The sequence below is a fragment of the Heloderma suspectum genome, chromosome 5 (genome assembly GCF_057233095.1).
Source record: "Heloderma suspectum isolate Gila_16-S chromosome 5, 16-S_ref, whole genome shotgun sequence".
Classification (NCBI taxonomy): Eukaryota; Metazoa; Chordata; class Lepidosauria; order Squamata; family Helodermatidae; genus Heloderma; species Heloderma suspectum.
The window spans coordinates 124612186-124631363 of record NC_139462.1 but is presented as its reverse complement, the minus strand read 5'-3'; the positions used below and the strand labels follow the sequence as shown (position 1 = coordinate 124631363).

Here is a 19178-nt window from a genome sequence, read left to right as displayed (position 1 = left end):
CCATAGATGGCATAGATAAGGTAAACCATGTCCATCCTACCATTGCCTGTCTACATGTCTGCTTCCCCAGCTGAATTACAAATAGAGAATGTGAAATAAGGACTGGTTTTTATTTGAAAAGATTGTAATATGATGCAAGACAAAACTCTTCCTACCCTATTATTTTTTGTCCTGGCCTCTGAATTCAGATCAGTTAGATCAACTGGAATGAATCCGCGGGGGGCAGGGTGAGGAGAGAAGAGCCATAAAGGGATGCAAGGAAACTAGGGGAAGAGGTTGGAAAGTGGAGAGAGAGACAGGATGAGGAGAGGAAATGGAGCACTAGAACCAGAAAAGGAAGAAAGCAGAGACTGGATGAAGGAGGGAGAAGGTGAGGAGAAGTAGGGGGAAGGAGTCTGAGTAGAAAGAAGAGGAGAAGAAGAGAGAAGGAATGAGCTACAGTGGAGGAGGCCAGCAAGAACTGTTGACAGAGACCCAGGAAGGAGGGAGATCAGCTGCAGCTGAACAGCCTTTAAGGAGAGAATTAGAGATCTATAGGAGCCAGTGGTGAGGAAGAAAGGGGGAACCCCTACACTTACTTAGCATTTTCTGAATGGGGAAATAGGATCTCTCAAGGCTGAAGCAGGAGAAAGGTTAGCTGCTGTGATACATGCATTGGTTACCTTGGGACGGACTACTCGAAAGCTTTCTATGTGGGGCTGCCCTTGAGGCTGGTTCGGAAGATGTAGCTAGTGCAGAATGCTGCAGCGAGGCTGTTAAATGGAGTGCTTTACCATGAAGACATAACACCTGTGCTGAAAGAGGTGCACTGGTTGCCAGTTTGCTACTGAGTTAGGTTCAAAGTATTATTATTGACATACAAAGCCCTAAACAACCTAGGACCAGGTTATGTGAAGGATCATTTCCCCCTATATAGATCAGTTAGACCACCACTATCTTCAGGGGAGGCCTTATTGTCCATGCCATTTCCTGCAGAGTCACATCTGACAGCAACACAGCAGTGGGCCTTCTTTGTGGTGGCACCCTCCCTCTGAAATAACCTCCCCTCTGCAACACATTGGCACCATCAATCATGTGCTTGCAATGATTATTTAAACCTTACTTGTTTACCGCAGCTTTTCCCAACCATTAACTTGTCTAACTGTTGTTATGCTTTTATAATGATGTATTGTTTAATAATTTCTTGTAAGCTGCTTTGGGATTTTAAAAATGGTCAGTGGTACGAGAGATCAAGTAAGTAACAGGGTGACACTCCCTCTGTCCCTCTCCTGATAAAGGTCATCCATAAGGGCAATCAAGGCTGATTCTGTCCCATATCTAGTATAGGCCAGAATCCAGACTGAAATGGGTCTAGATCATCAGTATCCTTCTAGAATGTCTGCAGCTGGTTCACCACCTTCTCAACTACCTTTCCCAGAAAGGAGGTATTAGTGACTGGGCAACAGTTGTTATAAATCTCTAGATACAGTGAAGGCTTTTTCAGGAGTAGTTACACCACTGCCTCTTTAAGGGCAACAGGCACTACTTCCTCATGAATGCTGCATTTACCACTCCCTGGACCCATTTGGTCAATCTTCCTCAGCTAGTTTGAATAGGCCATGATGGGCAAGGGTCAAGAGGGCATGTCATCATTTGAACTGATGCAAACATCTGGATGGACCAATGGCCTGACTTGGAATAAGGCAGCTTCCCGTGTTCCATATTCTAGAATGTGGTGATAGCCACTGGCTTTAGATGGCTTTAAAACAAGATGAGACCATAGAGGAAAGGTCTATCAAACAGCTCTTAAGCATGATAACCAAGTGGAGGATTCTATACTATATGGAGCCTTGATCTGATCCAGCAGTGTTGCCCTTATGTTCTTATAACTGTTCCCAAATGGAAGTCCATTCTCTTTCCTTCACAGAATTCAATAAAAGCCTCAAGTACCAAACCAGTCTCTATCAGCATAACTCTTCTCCTTCACTTACATAGTCCTGCCCTGGATGCTGAAGAGGAACTGGCTATTACGCAGAGACAGATTGATTAAACAAGTATTTAATCATAATCCCCAAGAAGAAGAAATTGGGGAGAACTGTTTTCCTAGTGGAGACTAGTCCTAAAAATCTGCTAATCCTTGATGGCTAGTGGGTGTCATGTCTCCTGCATCCAAATCCCAGCATTGCCCTGAAGACCCAGATATGGATTAATCATAGGCCATGCCACTCAGGGTTCAGCACCCCTTTCTATAACCTCTTGGCCTGAGGACATGGCTCTCTCATCAACTTCAGACTCCAAGGATGATTCCACAACCATGCTGGAGCATGCAGCTACATAGAATCATAAAATAGTAGGGTTGGAAGGGGCCTAGACCATCGAGTCCAACCCCCTGATCAATGCAGGAATCCAAGTCAGAGCATCCCCGACAGATGGCTGTCCAGCCTCATCTTGAATGCCTCCAGGGTGGGAGAGCTCACCACCTCCCTAGGGAATTAGTTCCATTGACGTATTGCTCCAACTGTCGGGAAATTTTTCCTGATGTTCAGCCGGAATCTGGTTTCCTGTAACTTGAGCCCATTATCCCGTGTCCTGCATTCTGGGATGATCGAGCAGAGATCCTGGCCTTCCTCTCTGTGACAACCTTTCAAGTACTTGAAGAGCGCTATCCTATCTCCCCTCAGTCTTCTCTTCTCAAGGCTAAACATGCCCAGTTCTTTCAGTCCCTCCTCATAGGGCTTTGTTTCCAGTCCCCTGATCATTCTGGGAGCCTATCTCCCAGACCAGGCAATTACCCACAGAGCTTCCATCTTGCTAGGATCCAGTTTATTGGCCCACATCCAGCCCATTACTGAGTTCAGGCACTGGTCCAGTACTTGCACAGCCTCTCCTGATTCAGATATCACAGGGAGAGAGAGTTGTGTTTCATCAGCATACTGATGGCATTTAGCTCCAAATCACCTAATGACTGCTCCCAGCAGCTTCATATAGATGTTAAACAACATCGGGGACAAAATGGTGCCCACATAGCTCAATTGCCAAGGGGCTGAGGAAAGGTCACCAAATGTTACTCTTTGAAATAGGCCCTGTAGGTAGGTCTAGAACCACTGTAACACAGTGCCTCTAATACCCATCGCACAGAGTCAACCCAGGAGGATACCATGGTCAATGGTATCAAAAGCCAATGAGAGATGGAGCAGAATTAACAGGGTAATTTCTCCTCCCTGTTTTTCTCTTCCTCTCCACAAGTCTTTTCATAATCATCAACCACCTGTCCAGTGGTGTGGTGGTAAATTTTGAAGTGCAGGCACTCATCATGGCACGCCAGGCCTTCCTGTCCTCCATTTTCTCCCGGAATGTGCTCAAGTTCATATTCATTGCATCGGTGATGCTATCTAGCCATCTCATCCTCCGCCGTCCCCTTCTCCTTTTGCCTTCAATCTTTCCCAGCATCAGGGTCTTTTCCAGTGACTTCTCTCTTCGCATTAGGTGGCCAAAATATTTGAGCTTTAGCTTCAGTAACTGTCCTTCCAGTGAGCAGTCAGAGTTGATTTCCTTTAGGATTGACTGATTCGACCTCCTTGCAGTCCAGGGGACTCGTAAGAGTCTTCTGCAGCACCACAATTCGAAAGCATCCATTCTTCGGCATTCAGCCTTCCTTATAGTCCAGCTCTCATAGCCATACGTTACTACTGGGAAAACCATAGCTTTGATTATACAAACCTTTGTCGGCAAGGTGATGTCTCTGCTCTAACTATGCTGTCTAGGTTTGCCATAGCTTTCCTCCCAAGGAGCAAGTGTCTTTTAATTTCATGGCTGCAGTCACCGTATGTGGTGATCTTGGAGCCCAAGAAAATAAAATCTGTCGCTGCTTCCATTTCTTCCCCTTCTATATGACAGGAAGTGATGGGGCCAGATGCCATGATCTTAGTTTTTTTAATGTTGAGTTTCAAACCAGCTTTTGCACTCTCCACTTTCACCCTCAGCAAGAGGCTCTTTAGATCCTCTTCGCTTTCTGCCATTAGGGTGGTATCGTCTGCGTATCTGAGGTTGTTGATAATTCTCCCGGCAATCTTAATTCCGACCTGTGATTCATCCAACCTGGCGTTTCTCATGATGTACTCTGCATATAAATTAAATAAGCAGGGCGACAATATGCAGCCTTGTCGTACTCCATTCCCAATTTTGAACCAATCGGTTGTTCCACGTCCAGTTCTTACTGTTGCTTCTTGACCTTCATACAGGTTTCTCAGGAGACAGGTAAGGTGATCTGGTACTCCCATCTCTTTCAGAATTTGCCACAGTTTGTTGTGATCCACACAATCAAAGGCTTTAGCGTAGTCAATGCAGCAGAAACAGACGTTTTTCTGGAATTCTCTTGCTTTCTCCATGATCCAGCGAAAGTTGGCGATTTGATCTCTAGTTCCTCTGCCCCTTCGAAACCCAGCTTGTACTTCTGGTAGTTCTCGGTTCACATACTGCTGAAGCTTAGCTTGTAGGATTTTGAGCATAACCTTGTTGGCATGTGAAATGAGCGCAATTGTACGGTAGTTTGAACACTTTTTGGCGTTGCCCTTCTTTGGAATTGGAATGTGAACTGACCTTTTCCAGTCTTGTGGCCACTGTTGAGTGTTCCAAATTTGTTGGCATATTGAGTGCAGCACTTTAACAGCATCATCTTTTAGGATTCTAAATAGTTCAGCTGGAATACTGTCATCTCCGCTAGCTATGTTGTTACTAATGCTTCCTAAGGCCCACTTGACTTCACTCTCTAGGATGTCTGGCTCAAGTTCAGTGACCGCACTATCATGGCTATCAGGGACATTCAGATCTTTCCTGTATAGTTCTTCTGTATATTCTTGCCACCTCTTCTTAATCTCATCTGCTTCTGTTAGGTCCCTGCCTTCTTTGTCCTTTATCATGCCCGTCTTTGCACAAAACGTTCCCTTGAGATCTCCGATTTTCTTGAAGAGATCTCTAGTCTTTCCCATTCTATTGTTTCCCTCGATTTCTTTGCATTGTTCATTTAAGAAGGCCTTCTTGTCTCTCCTTGCTATTCTCTGGAACTCTGCATTCAGTTGGATATATCTTCCCCTTTCTCCCTTGCTTTTCGCTTCCCTTATTTCTCAGCTACTTGTAAAGCTTCTTCAGACAGCCACTTGGCTTTCTTGCATTTCTTTTTCTTTGGGATGGATTGAGTTGCTGCCTCCTGAACAGTGTTACGGACCTCTGTCCATAGATCCTCAGGCACTCTGTCTATCAGGTCTAATCCCTTAAATCTATTCATCACCTCGTCCCCACTCTTCCATGAAGCTCATTGGGTGCCCTTGGACCAGTCATTGACTGGGTTTGCATGATCATGGAGGCGGTCACATGCCGGGAGGATTGGTATAGAGATGTGAGAACTCACCTCAGCTTGGCTTCTCCGGGCGCCCGCTGAAGCAGCGCCCCTGCTCGCGCACACACCCCCCCGGAACCGTGCTCGGGCTGCCTGTGAGCTCAGCAAGTTGCCCTGGCTCACCGTGATCCCATCGGGTGAGTGCCTGCCATTTCCTCACTTTTAATTTCTAGATAAAAAAGGAAGTTAAAAATGTGCATATTTAAATATGCAGTTTGGGGCCAGGAAACCTTAATAAGCACAATATTAGAGGTATTATACCTCAAATATTGCATATATTAAACTTTCTTGGCCCCCCCAATTTTTTTATCTTCCTTTTTTCCATAGAAATCACAGGCGGGAAAATGGCAGACGCTCACTGGATGGGATCACAGTGAGTCCGGGTGGGCGCGAGTGGGCATGAGCAGGCGCAAGCTGGGGACAAGTGGGGACAGTGCCTCGACGGGAGCAGTCTGGGGGTCATGAGTGGAGGGGGCCTGATGGATTCCTGGACCCAGTCAGGTGCCCGCAACACCCCCAGATTGGTATAATTACCTTGCTGGCATGGCTTGCCATGTCATGCAAACCTGATGAAAGCGGCTTGTGGCCATGGTTAAGAAGTCATCCAGAACCCATAAGCTATTTTAGCATTCTGCAGTGGCTTGTCAACCACAGCAACAAGCCACTCTTTCCAGGTTCATACAATATCACAAACCGCGCTGGTGAGGGTAATCATGCAAATCTCCTGGCATGTGGCCGGCATGCGCAGTGGGGGAAATAAGCACCTGTGGCTTTTCCCCCCTCCACGATCGTGCAAATAGGCCCACTGACTCTTAGCCTAACCTACATCCCAGGGTTGTTGTGAGGATAAAATGAAGAGGAGGAGGAGGATCATGTATGCCACTTGGGTTCATTGGAGATAAGGCAGGATATACATGTAATTAATTAATTAATTGCAGCACAGCTCAGGTGGGACAGGGAATTCTGAGAGGCATAGCAGATGATGTCAGCGTCCCTGCTCATCACAAAGGTCCAGCACTGCATCCCTGCATGCCCTGGTTCCATGATCCCACTGTTTGTGCCCCTACTGCAGCTCCTAAAGGCCAGAAAGGGCTGTGTTCCAGGCATCCACAGGAGGCTATACCGCACAGGGTTGCAAAAGTAATTCTTACAATAGTCCAGCATTATTGGCCATGTATTAAGGGCTGAAACTGAGAAAAGGCCTATGGATGCAGTCCTAAATTCACAGGGTTCTTCTTCGTGATCTCTGTGCATCACACATATGGGCTCTGCGCCTGCGCGGAGACTCGTTTGGGAAACTTCCAAGCTGCATAGTTTTTTTGGCGGGAACTCCTCCCCCACCATCCCTGGCATACATAGCGTGGGTTCCCGCCTTCCCCTCAGTTCCTTTTCGACCACCTTAGCATTACTTCATGGGGAACTTCTTTCGACATTCTGTCATCCTGTATTTCTCTCTTATCTCAACCTCATTTCTTCCTTCATCTTATTTTTCTTCTTTATCTTCAAAAGAAAAAAGAGAGAGTGAGAGAGAGTGTTGGAGAGAGAAAGAGATTGTTGGTGGTGTTGGGGAGCGTCGTTCACCTCAGTGGCGATGCGTTTTTTCTCCTTCAGCCTATGGCCCCAAAGCCTCCATTTAAAAGGTGCATGGCCTGTGGCAGTAAGGTGCCCTGTTTGGACAGCCACTCTTTATGTCTTCTTTGCTTGGGGGAATCCCACAAGGTTGAAACTTGCCACCACTGCCAATCGCTATCAAAACAGGCTCGCAAGAACAGGTCCGATTGACTAAAAGTGATCCTGTGGCAACGGGCCCTTCAGGCGGTTGACATGCCTAAGGCACAAGGACCCAGGAACCAGCCCTCCGTGGCCCCTTCTACAAGTACAGAAATGGTCATTGCAACCCAGCCTTCCCTCCCGCTCACCACTGAGCTGGTGCGAGTAGACCCACCTACTCTCGGAAGAAGCTTGGCCCTTTTGGCAGCAAAAAACCTCTCAAAATGGGCAAAATGCCCTAAACCTGCGGTGGATGCACCGGAAAAGAAGAAGAAGAAGAAGAAGAAGAAGAAATCCTCCAAACAACAGGAAAAGGAGTGGGATCTCCCACCTCCTCCCCTTTTACTGGATTCTCCTATTCGTGTTGTGCCCACCACACACACGACTACTCTGTAACTGGCCTCTATGGTCTCGGAGGGTGAGTTGAGGGATACACCAACCCCAATACTGCGTCGTTATGACATCCAGTCACCTCGGTATCGACCCACGCTTTCCTCTCGACAGCCTTCTCGATACCGATCTCCGGATCGATACCGTTGGGATCATTGGATGGGACAATACAACCGTGATCACTCACGTTCTCCATCCTGAGATTGGGACCGTTTTTCGGCCTCGTCGTCTCCACACCATTCACAGTCAGGGCCATCAAGCCCTGCCACCTCCTGTTCCACCTCATGCCTCCGCTGTGGCTCAACGACCTACTCAATCGCAGGAATCTGGAAAGGACTACCAGTCCAACTCCTCCTTAAATTACTCAGTCCCTCCATCTATCTCATCATTAGACAATGTTGTCGGGACACGAGATAGAGCCTCGCCTTCTGAAGACATGGGCCACTTCTCCAAACAAGTGCTGAGAATGGCACAGTCGTTGAGCATCGAGGTGCAACAACCTCCCCAACAAATTCATGATCTCATATTCGATGCTGTTGCGACGGACCTGTCCACACCGGTGGGCAGCCCTTTTCTTCCAGCCCTGCTGAGTGCAGTCTAACAGATGTGGAAAGCACCTTCGTCCTTGACCCTGACATCCAAGAGGCTGGAATCGATGTACAGGGTTCAAGAGATGGATGCATCTTTCCTCTTTTCACATCCAAAACCGAACTCCATAATTGTGGAGTCTGCCCAAGGTCGCTTGCAGAAAGCACATGCCTTGCCTGTGGATAAAGAGGGTCGCAAACTGGACATCGTTGGACATCGTCTCTACTCCTCAGCAGCATTGGGGCTTAGAATTTCCAACTGCCAGGCGATGATGGCCAGGTATCAGCTCTTCCTCTGGGAGAAAATTAGGGATGTCAGAGAATTCCGCCACGGATCTCGGGGAGGCCGAATGCCAGCGCATTCGGCCCCCCGAAATTGGTGGTGGAACGGTCTGCCCCCCCTGCCCCCCCGGGACGAGACTTACCTGGGGTAGATCTTCCTGGCGGCGGCGGCGGCGGCTCTGGTGGCGGTGCGGCGGCAGCAGCTGCAGTGGCCAGTCTTCCGACCGGCTGCCGCCACCGCCATTTCCAGTTTAAAAAAAAAAAAAAAGACGTGATAGGCTACGTAAAGATTTACGTAGCCTATCATGGCTAGGTTTAAAAAAAAAACCGTGATACGCTACGTAAATGTTTACGTAGCCTATCACGGCTGACTTAAAACAACAACAACAACGCGCGTACGCAAATTGCGGCGGCCACAGCCACCGCCATTTGCGTTCCTTATTTTGGCACATCTTAGTCTACGTAAATCTTGACGTAGACTAAGACATGCCAAAATAAGGAACGCAAATGGCGGCGGCCGTGGCCGCCACCATTTGCGTACACGCGTTGTTTGTTTGGTTTTTTAAAGTCAGCCGTGATAGGCTATGTAAACATTTACGTAGCCTATAATGGCTGACTGCAGGGATGCAAACGGTGGTGGCTATGGCCGCCGTCATTTGCGTCCCTGCTAGCCAGTGGCCGGATGTCCGGCTGCTGGCGGCGGCCGGCAGCTCCACAGAATCCCTGCGGAGCGCAGCCGGCCGGCCAGGATTCCGGGGGGGAGGAGGAATGGAGCGCCTCCCCCCCCGTTGAGGATTCCAGGGGGAGGGACAGAGCACCTCCCGCCCCACCATCAACATAATCCACGAAAGGTAAGTGACTTTTGTACATCCCTAGAGAAAATGAACTCCCTCATCGCATACCTCCCTGAGGATCAACACGACTTAGCTAGAACGTTTCATGCAGAGGCATCCAAGCTCTCTCATCAACAGATCAACACTGCCCATCATCAAGCGGACTGCAATGCTAAGAGCATGATGGGATCCATTGCCCTAAGGCGGCATGCCTGGCTCTGCTCTGTGGGCCTAACTCCTGAAGCCCACTCGTGGATAAAAAATCTACCCCTCGGCAGCAAGGGTTTATTCAACGCCAACATGGATGACCAGATGAACTCCATGCAGAAAGCCAGAATGACTGCTCGTAAGATCGGCATCAGTCAAGCCCAGCAACAACAACAGCAGCATGCTCCGTACCATCAGCATCGCTGGTACCAACACCAGACCTATCCACCTCGGCAATCTGGGGACCGGACACCCAGATTCCCACAGCAACAGCAGCAGCAGAGAAAAAGCTACTCCTTCCCCAGGTTCCAACAAAAGGCGAAGGGTGAGGGATTCTCTAAACATCGTCTTTGACTTCAGCTCTGTTCCCCTCCGTACCGACAATTACAATCCACCTTTCGGAGACCTCCTGAGCCAATATTACCTGGTGTGGGCAAGAGTGAAGTCGGACAACTGGGTGCTAGCTATTGTCCATCATGGATACAGAATAGAATTCAACACACACCTGCCTTTGGGTCCAGTCCGGGTCACTCTGCCTTTTGGTGGTCCTCAACAAAGAAACTCAATCTCTCTTATGAAAGGGCGCCATTCAACACATTCATCCAAACATCGGTTCAGAGGGGTTCTCCTCCAGGTACGTCATGGTACCGAAACGGGATGGAGGCCTTCGGCCCATTCTTGACCTTCACGACCTGAACAAGTTTGTCACCCCCAGGAAGTTCAGGATGACAACTCTAGCCACAATTCTCCCACTCCTAGGGAAGGGCTCTTGGTTTGCCACAATCGATCTCAAAGATGCATACTTCCACGTAGCCATAGAACGCTCACACAGAAAGTTCCTCCGCTTTGCGATCGGAATGGAACTGTTCCAGTTCAACGTCTTGCCGTTCGGCTTCTCAACAGCGCCACACGTATTTACCAAGTGCATGGCTGTGGTCTGCACTTACCTCCGTCTTCAGGGAGTAGACATCTACCCATATCTAAACGACTGGCTACTGGTAGCCTCTTCCTGAGAAGCTCTATTGCGTGATATCGTAATCATCTTGGATCTTCTTCGGGCATTGGGACTATGAATCAGCAAGGAGAAATCTCACTTGACCCCCACTCAAACAGTTCAATTTATAGGGGCCGTCCTGAATTCCAAATCAGGCCAGGTGTACCTCCCGACAACTCATGTCACAAACCTCGTCGTGCAAGCCACGTCGATATTCTCTGCCTGCTGTGCCAGGGCACACAACATCCAATGCCTCCTTGGCCACAAGGCAGCCATGGTCATGGAATGGGCTCGGCTATGAATGAGACCACTTCAACACTGGTTCATCTGGAACTTCAACTTGACCCGCAACCCTCTCTTTGTCTCATTCTCAGTACCAGAGGTCATTGCTCTCAGCTTGGACTGGTGGATGGATTCCAGGCATCCGACTCAATCGATGCCATTCCTTCCCGCTCCTCCATCCAGGGTTCTCACCCAGACACCTCTCTCCTAGGTTGGGGTGTGCATTGCGGCCCCCTTCAAGCACAAGGTCTCTGGTCCTCCAAGGAAACACGGAGCCATATCAATTTCTTGGAGCTGTTGGCGGTTTGAAAAGGTCTCCGTGCCTTCGAACCGTGCCTCTGACATCAACACATCCAGGTCCTCGCAGACAATACCACAGTTCTCTTGTAGATAAACAAACAAGGTGGAACACACTCTTCCCGCCTCCTTTCTCTCACTCTACACCTTTACAACTGGATCGTTGCCAAGGACATTTGCCTGACTGCTCTACATATTGTAGGACAGGACAACCTGTAAGCAGACTCTCAGCCACTTCCTCCGGTGCTCTCATGAATGACAGCTGGCCAGGACAGTCCTACAGCTACTTTTCATCCAGTGGGGCTGACCACAGATCGACCTCTTCGCAACTCCAGAGAATACGGTTTGCGCATAATTCTGCTCCAGACCCAGGGTTGGACAAGGATCGCTAGGCGATGCCTTATGGAAGGAGCACCTGTTCTATCTTTTCCCTCCATTCTCACTCCTCACGAAGGTGATCTCCAAAATCAGACAGGATGCCACAAACTGCATTCTGATTGCCCCTTGGTGGCCCAGACAACCCTGGTTCACGATGCTGTTGAACCTAGCGCACGGACACCTCCTACTGCTACCGCGAATAGACAACTTGATTTCCTGGGACTGGGGGCAGGATTCTTCACCCCGATCTCCACACTCTGAACCTCACGGTGTGGAGGATCCAAACACCCACCACATTTCCCCACTGATTCCACTGATAGTGCAGGATGTACTTGATGCAGTGAGGAAACCATCCACATGCCACTTGTACTCAGCAAAATGGGCTTCATTGGTTTGGTTTGCGACCGACAACAACTGTAACCCTAATGACTGTTGTCTAGTGGACATATTGTTTTTCCTCCAACATCTTTTCAGCAAAGGCTTGAAGTACTCCTCCATCAGGGTGTATGCTTCAGTGATTTCTGCTATGAGGGGCAATATTGACGGGTGCTCCATATTCAGCCACCCCTTATGCAAGCAATTTCTGCGAGGATTCAGAAACCTGGCTCCTCCAGTGAGAGACTTCGTTCCTCAGTGGGACCTAACCCTGGTGCTTAACACCCTTGTGTTGGTACCATTCAAAATGCTTGCTACCATGAACTTGAGGCTGCTGTCTTGGAAGGTCGCTTTCCTGATAGCTATTACGACATCGAGGAGAGTGAGTGAACTCTCCGTGCTGTGAATAGACTCACGTTACCCTGTATTTCACAAGGAAAAGGTGGTCCTGCAGCCGGACTTAGCATTCCTCCCAAAGGTGGTCAACGGACTTCCATCTTAATCAACCAATTATGCTCCCTGCCTTCTTTCCATCCCCAACTTCTGATTTGGAACGACGGCTACACACTCTAGATGTCTGAAGAGCACTGGCCTTCTATAAGTCACATATCGAGCCTTTCCGCAACTCCCAATGGCTCTTCCTATGCTATGGGGGACCCAATAAGTCTCAAGGAACTGAGGGGAAGGTGGGAACCCATGCTATATATGCCAGAGACAGTGGGGGAGGGGTTCCTGCCAAAAAAACTATGCAGCTTGGAAATTTCCCAGATGAGTCTCCACGCAGGCGTGGAGCCCATATGTGTAAAACAACATAGTGAGGGTGCTTTCAGATGAGAATTTATTGTGGCATTGTCGTGGCTCATTCACTCACCTTTTCAGGGGGGATCTAGATGATGTCAGCCATTTGTAGGGCTCCTTCACACAGAGCTTTTATCCTGCTATTGAGATTGCTCACTCATAGAAGTTTGCCGTCGTGAACCTCCAGGATGTCTCCTGAACTAAATGACCTTTATTCCGTTTTTAAATAGATCAAAGATACTGAGCTATCAAGTTACCCCATTGTGTTCCACTTCAGTTTCCACTGTGAAAAGAGTTAAAGTGCAAGAAGAGGATCAATGAAAGATAATGGAAGACTCAGATACGGGGAGGAGGAGGGGGGAAAGGAACCACATTTAAAGCGAGTCCGTTGTGATCCTGCATTTAAAATGGAAGCAGAAAGCCCCATTTTAAATGCAGTATTTTAGGCTGGTGCTCGTAATCTCCCGTGTTTTCCCAGCAATTCTCCCAACTTTTTGCTTAATATAGAAAATCTGTTAATGTGGAAAAGAGAACAGCAGCAGAGCATCTTTGAATGTGTGGACAGGGAAATGCCAAATGAAAGCAGGGTGGGAGGAGCTGTCCCTGGGGAAGGTGAATGACACATTGGAGAGGACCCTGCTTTCCTGATGGTTTGCAGTGCATTTCCTGTTGCAGTGTTATTTCATGTCTTGTAGTTCAACTCCTTTCTCCTAAAGTGCTTTGACAATTTCTGTACTGTTTCTTAATTAATTGTATGATCTTAAAAAAAGAAGACATATATGCATGCATTTGGTGTGGTCTACTTCTGGCTCTTCAAAACTGCATTAGCAGCCTCTTAATTGTTTCCTTTACTACATTATTCCTGGAACACAATGTCTTCAACATCAGCACTGAAATTACGTGTTTAACTTTGCAATTTGCTTTAGGGTTATTGGTGTTTTTTTAACAGAAATGTATGTTAGTGATATTCTGATGAAACAGAAATGAGCAATGACTATAACTTTTTAAAAGAATTGTGTGTGGGAGGGGCACCTAGGTTTATTTTACAAAGCAGTGATCATGCTGCAGAGGGAGAGGGAAACTGGCTAGTTTAAACTGGAGTTTTCTCCCTGCCCACAAGCACATTAGGGAAAAGAAGAGGGGGAGAGGAACAACTATGGGCGCAATCCTATGGCCTCTAGACAGTTGGTTCTAGGAGAACCGCCTCCCCACCCCCTCCCCCACCCCCTTGTAGGCAGCGTAGATCATCCCTGCTCTCTGTGCTTAGAAGAGCAGCACAGAGCAGCAGAAAGGGGGTGTTCCCGGGCACGGGGCAGGGTGGGGCATGCAGAAATGCTGGTATGACACTTCCTATGTGTCGGCTGGCCTCCCCACTCCAAGGTCCTGCAGCTAGACAGCTGAAATCGATCCTTTCCACGCTCCTCCTGCCATGCATTGGGTAGGCGGTCGCCTTTGAGTTCAGAGGCAGCCGTCTGTCCCCATAGGATTGCTCCCCATAGGATTGCTCTCATACCACTAGCGTAGATAGAAGATAGCAGGATGTATACACAAAAAATGTGGGAATGTGTGCGAACCCACTGCAATTCCGACTGTAGCTTACATCAGAAGAGCAATGATTTTGCAGTGCTAGGAGCCTTCCATCTGGAAGAAGCCCAAGTTAGTGGCTATGTTGGGACTTACTGGCTCACACTATAACCCCCTCTAGTTTACCATGTACCAATACTTTCAAATCAAATTCCTGTCAACAAAAAAGGCTCCTTACATATCCATTGCTCTAGCAGATAGCTTGTTCTGACAGATAATTATTCATTATCATCCTACGATTGACATCTTATGGATGAATGGGTAGCATATTTTGTTAGAAAGGGCTTTCCTGTGAGAAGTGGCTACTTCAGAGATAATTTATTTTGATGTGCAAAGAGATTGCCTCTCAGAATAAGCTACCACCCATATCCTATGGTCCAATTCTGTGGGGAAACAAATAGTCCCCAGGCTTCTCCACACAGATCTTTTATTCTGCTGTTGAGATTGGTTACTCACAGAAGTTTGCAGGTCCTTTAGATGACATCGTCAACCTCCAGGGTGTCTCCCACACTAAATGACCCTTATTCTGTTTCTTAAAAGATCAGAGATAATGAGCTATCAAACTACAGTGCTGGAGTTCTGCTTGACTTCCCTCATGAAAAGAGGGAAACCTGAATAAGAGGAGCTAGACCACAGTACCATCTAGCGGCTGTATAATGAAACACATTGAAGACTCAAATAAGGAAGAAAAGAAGGGGGAAGGGGCAGGAGGAAGCACATGTAAACGGAGCCTCATATGATCCTGCATTTAAAATGGAAGCAGAAAACCCTGTTTTAAATGCAGGATTTTAGGCAGGTGTAGAGATGCTCCCCTTCTCTGTTGCCCTTTAGGCAATAGTTCCTATTTTATGTTGCCAGTGCCACAGCTATGATTTCACTGCCATTTGGGAAGGAGTTCATCTCAGTACATTACAATTACCAGGCAATCACCATTCTTCCTCAGAAGAGGCAACTCACTCCAGTGCCATGTCCAAATATAATGCTTGCCGCAATTATAAATGCTAGAAGATTGTTCTCGCAGTGCAGTCTTAGGCTGCAATTTTAAGTATACTTACTTGAGAGTTTCCAGCAGGGTAGTCATGTTTGTCTGTTGCAGCAAAAACATATAGCATAAGGTTTCGTGGACTACAGTCTGCTTCATCAGAGGCATGAAGTATTATCCTGAGCTACAGGATAGGGGAAGTAAACAGTGAGGCCAGAGGGAAATGAAATGCAGGAAGTACCATGAGGGCCCAATGAGTTTGGTGAATGGTGCTTGTCAAAAACTTAATTGTTACAATATTGACTTTCTGCATTTCATTTCCCTCTGATCTCATGACCCTGTGTCGATGTGTATATATACCTATAGCTCAGGATAACTCTTTGTGCATTTAATGCAATGGACTGTAGTCCACAAAAGCTTATGCCATAAGAAATTTGTTAATCTTTAAAGTGACACAAGACTTCATTATACTTGAAATAAGTCCCATTATAATCAAGGGAACTTATTTATGAGTTTATAAACAAAGCTAGGATTAGGCTGTTAGTCTGAACTGAAGATATGAAAAATGAGGGGGCATATGGAGGGGCAATATTACTTCTTTTAATACTGCCTAAGACTGCATTAGCTTCTTTACAGCCACATCACACTAGCAGCTCAGATTCAGCTTGTAAGCTACATTCAGTAAACAAAAAACCTATGGCTTACCAAAAAAAGAAGAAGTTAAGGTTAAACAACTTTCAAGCAAGCACCAAAAAGCAGGGAAATTGTGAGCTAAGGATTAACAACACATGCCCCCTAAGGAGGTAGAAAGTACAAGTGAAATTCTCATACTTCCAAATCAGATAAACCATGTGGACAGGATGGAGGAAATTATATGCAGAGGTTTCCTCTTCAAGGAAATGTAAAGCAAATGATTGGTTCTGTGTTGTGCCACCTTTACCGTCAGAACATTTTATCCTCACAACAACCCTGTGGTGAGAGTCTATGAGTCACTTTTGACAGAGAAACGGGTGTTTTGTTTTGTTTTGTTTTGTTGCTTTTTTGGTTTAAACAGCTCTTTCTCCCTCAGACTTTCACCAATGTTCCTGAACTTATCAGGGTGTGTGAAACCAACATGTCTTTCTGGCACCTGTAATGTAAGATTGGTCAAACCATTTCAGTTCTATAAAGATTAGAACACACACATACCCATCACTTGTTATAAGGATAGAAGAACACTCAGTTTACTGAACACCACTGACCAGTTTACAGCTGACAGTAGTGGCTACCATCTAACCACCATAACTTACTCCCTTCAGTAGAACTCAAGTGTCCTCCCATTTTTTATCAAGTTCTGTTGGTGGGCTGTTTGGCAGTACAGGGGCTGAATATGCTGAGAAATCAGAAAGAGAGAGAGAGAGCACTACTGAGCAATGCCCGGTTAGTCCCATTGATTATAATTTCATGTAAACAAGTGTATCTTTAAAAAAATGGAAATTAAAAAAAAAAAGTATTCCACCAACCCCAATACATGAGGAATAGGAAATCATAAGTGCATAAGCTAAAATAACTTTGGCTTGTTGTTTTTTGTTTTGTTTTTGTTTTTACAAATAGAAGGCAAATACAGTCACCAATATGAATTTTCAAGGACTGTTTTTACAGAGGGAATGGGTTTTTTGCTTTTTTTCTTCAAACTGCTCTGTCTCCATCAATATTTCACCAACCGACCTGAAATTTTCCATGTATGTACAATCAACATGTCTTTCAGGCACTCGAAAATTTCAGAATGATTGTCAAACTGTTTCAATTTCATAGAGGTTAGAACAACACCCCCACCCTCGATAATCATTTAACAGGGCAGAATGCTCAACTTACTGTTCATCCTTAACATTGCAGTCACTGCTGTGACTGTAACAATATATATGAACTGCCATTGAATTTCACTTAAAGGTACGTTCTGAGGCAACTGCTCAGGCTGGATTCCTACTTAGGCTGGTCATACAACGAGCTTTGAAGGAAGGAAACAATAATTTTGATTTTGATAACTGAGCATGGGCATGAATAAAATAAGGAAATATTATTAGCTGATGTAAGTTTAGTGATATAATAGGAAAAGTATCTAGAGAGAATATTCTGTGTTTTCACCTTTTGCCCAGCTCACTTGTCTTAGTTTGTTCCCATGTTCCCTATGAAACAGAGTGGTTTTAATTTGGGATTCTTTCTAGTTATACTTTCTCCTCCACACTTCCACTTCTCTATTCATTGTCCTATTTTTCCTATTTGCAGTCCACTCCATTAAAGGAAGAGACTATAGTAGCCATTAAATAAAATAAAAAAGCAAACTGCTTTATTTACCAGTACTTTTTCAGCTAATTAAAGGGGTGATTGCTAAGAGATTATGGAGAGCATGATCAAAAGGAGCTTTTTTGTGCTCTCTTTCTTTGATATTCAGGTTTTGAATGGCAGCATCCTGAAATGCTTCTGCAATCAGAGCTGTGAAGATGGACAGACAGAAAAGGGATATTGCTCATCTTGTACCACATGGAGATCTAGAAAGCAGCCAAGCAGATGTTGGAGACTCGGGAGGACAACTGGAAATGTTGGCAAAAGCACATGAATTCTTTCAGATCTGTGATGTAGAAAGCAAAGGGTTTATTGCTCGCCATGACATGCAGGTAAAGTGCGTAATGTGATTATATAAAGTGTCCTGCAAGGATGAAATGTCTAAGGAAATTAACATGCTTTATATGTTTTAGAAATATACTATTTTAATTTTTTTATTTATAAACAAAAGTACAAAATAATCAAATAACTTTAACAGGAGAAGGAGTGGGGCTAGGGGGTGCCCACAAACCAATACAATATAGTACAACTTCACCTTATCCTGAAGTGTGTGTGTGTGTGTGTGTGTGTGTGTTACTTAACACAGAAGCACTATTCCATTTCCAATAACCAATAAATGAGTTCCATTTTAAGAAAAAAATGTTTGAAGCATTAGCCAATTTCTTTTATAAACCATCTCTGTCAGTTTGTCCATATGAGCCAATTCTAGTACTTTAAACAGCCATTCCCTAGTACTTGGAATAGATGCGGATTTCCAGTATTTTGTACCTTTGCGGCCACCAAAAGATTATTAGTCAAATACACCTGGTTCACACTTGGGACATCTGTTATATAGTTAAACAACAATAATAATACATCATCCACAGTCAAATTAAACCCCATCATTTATTCTGTCTCAAAAAATATTTGTCTGCAATATAATTGCACTCTAGGACAGCTCCAGAAAACGTATTAAAAGAACATCCAGTTTCTTCACATTTCCAACAACCAAATGCATTGGTACTATATATTTTGTTCAATGTACATGGAGACATATACCAACAAAAATAATGTTTAACTTTGGCTCTTTCAATTTCATACAAACAGATCTTTTTTATTTACATCAAAAACTTCCACCAAATTTCATCTCCAAAGTATTTCATCTCCTAAATACTTTGCCCACATCAAATAATATATATCTTTTAATTTCTGAATTGATTTAATAATAGAATATATCTTAGAATATATGTGTTTGTCCTCTAATGTCATCAGAAGCTCTCAAATGAGGTCATTTTTCAAAGCTATGTAATTTTTATTCCTTGTAAAATAAAATGTCAGATCTGAAGATATTGGTACCAAGGTGGAGTCCACTCCTGACTCCCAAGTTGTCCCTATGAATCATCCCTGCATTTGAAATTGTCTCTAAATCTATAACAGTTTGTTCTCTTAAATCTTTCAAATAGATTACTAAATCTTTCAAATAGATTACTAAATTTCTAAGTACAGCAGCCAAAGGCAAAATAAAACAAAAAACATTTAACTTTTGCTTATACCTAGTTCAGGTTTTCAAGATCTGATCAAGGATTAATTTCAACCCTATCATATTTATTCACATTTTTAACCCAAGGCAAAATATCCAGGGATACAGTAACCCAATACTTCTCCAACATATATTTCTTACTGGACTTCTCTTTTGTGAACCACATCTTCATCCATAACAGCTGAGCAGCTTTGTAGTGTAGTT

At 45.4% G+C, this 19178-nt stretch overlaps 1 protein-coding gene across 1 annotated transcript in view; it reads left to right on the top strand.

Moving 5' to 3' along the window:
- Positions 1–19178, top strand: part of CRACR2A (calcium release activated channel regulator 2A) — a 198229-nt gene that overhangs the window by 67692 nt on the left and 111359 nt on the right. Inside the window, exon 2 of the mRNA XM_084859988.1 lies at positions 17565–17787. Coding sequence (XP_084716114.1) covers positions 17614–17787 — 174 coding nt within the window. The 5' untranslated portion in view covers positions 17565–17613. The remainder of the gene's footprint in view (positions 1–17564; positions 17788–19178) is intronic.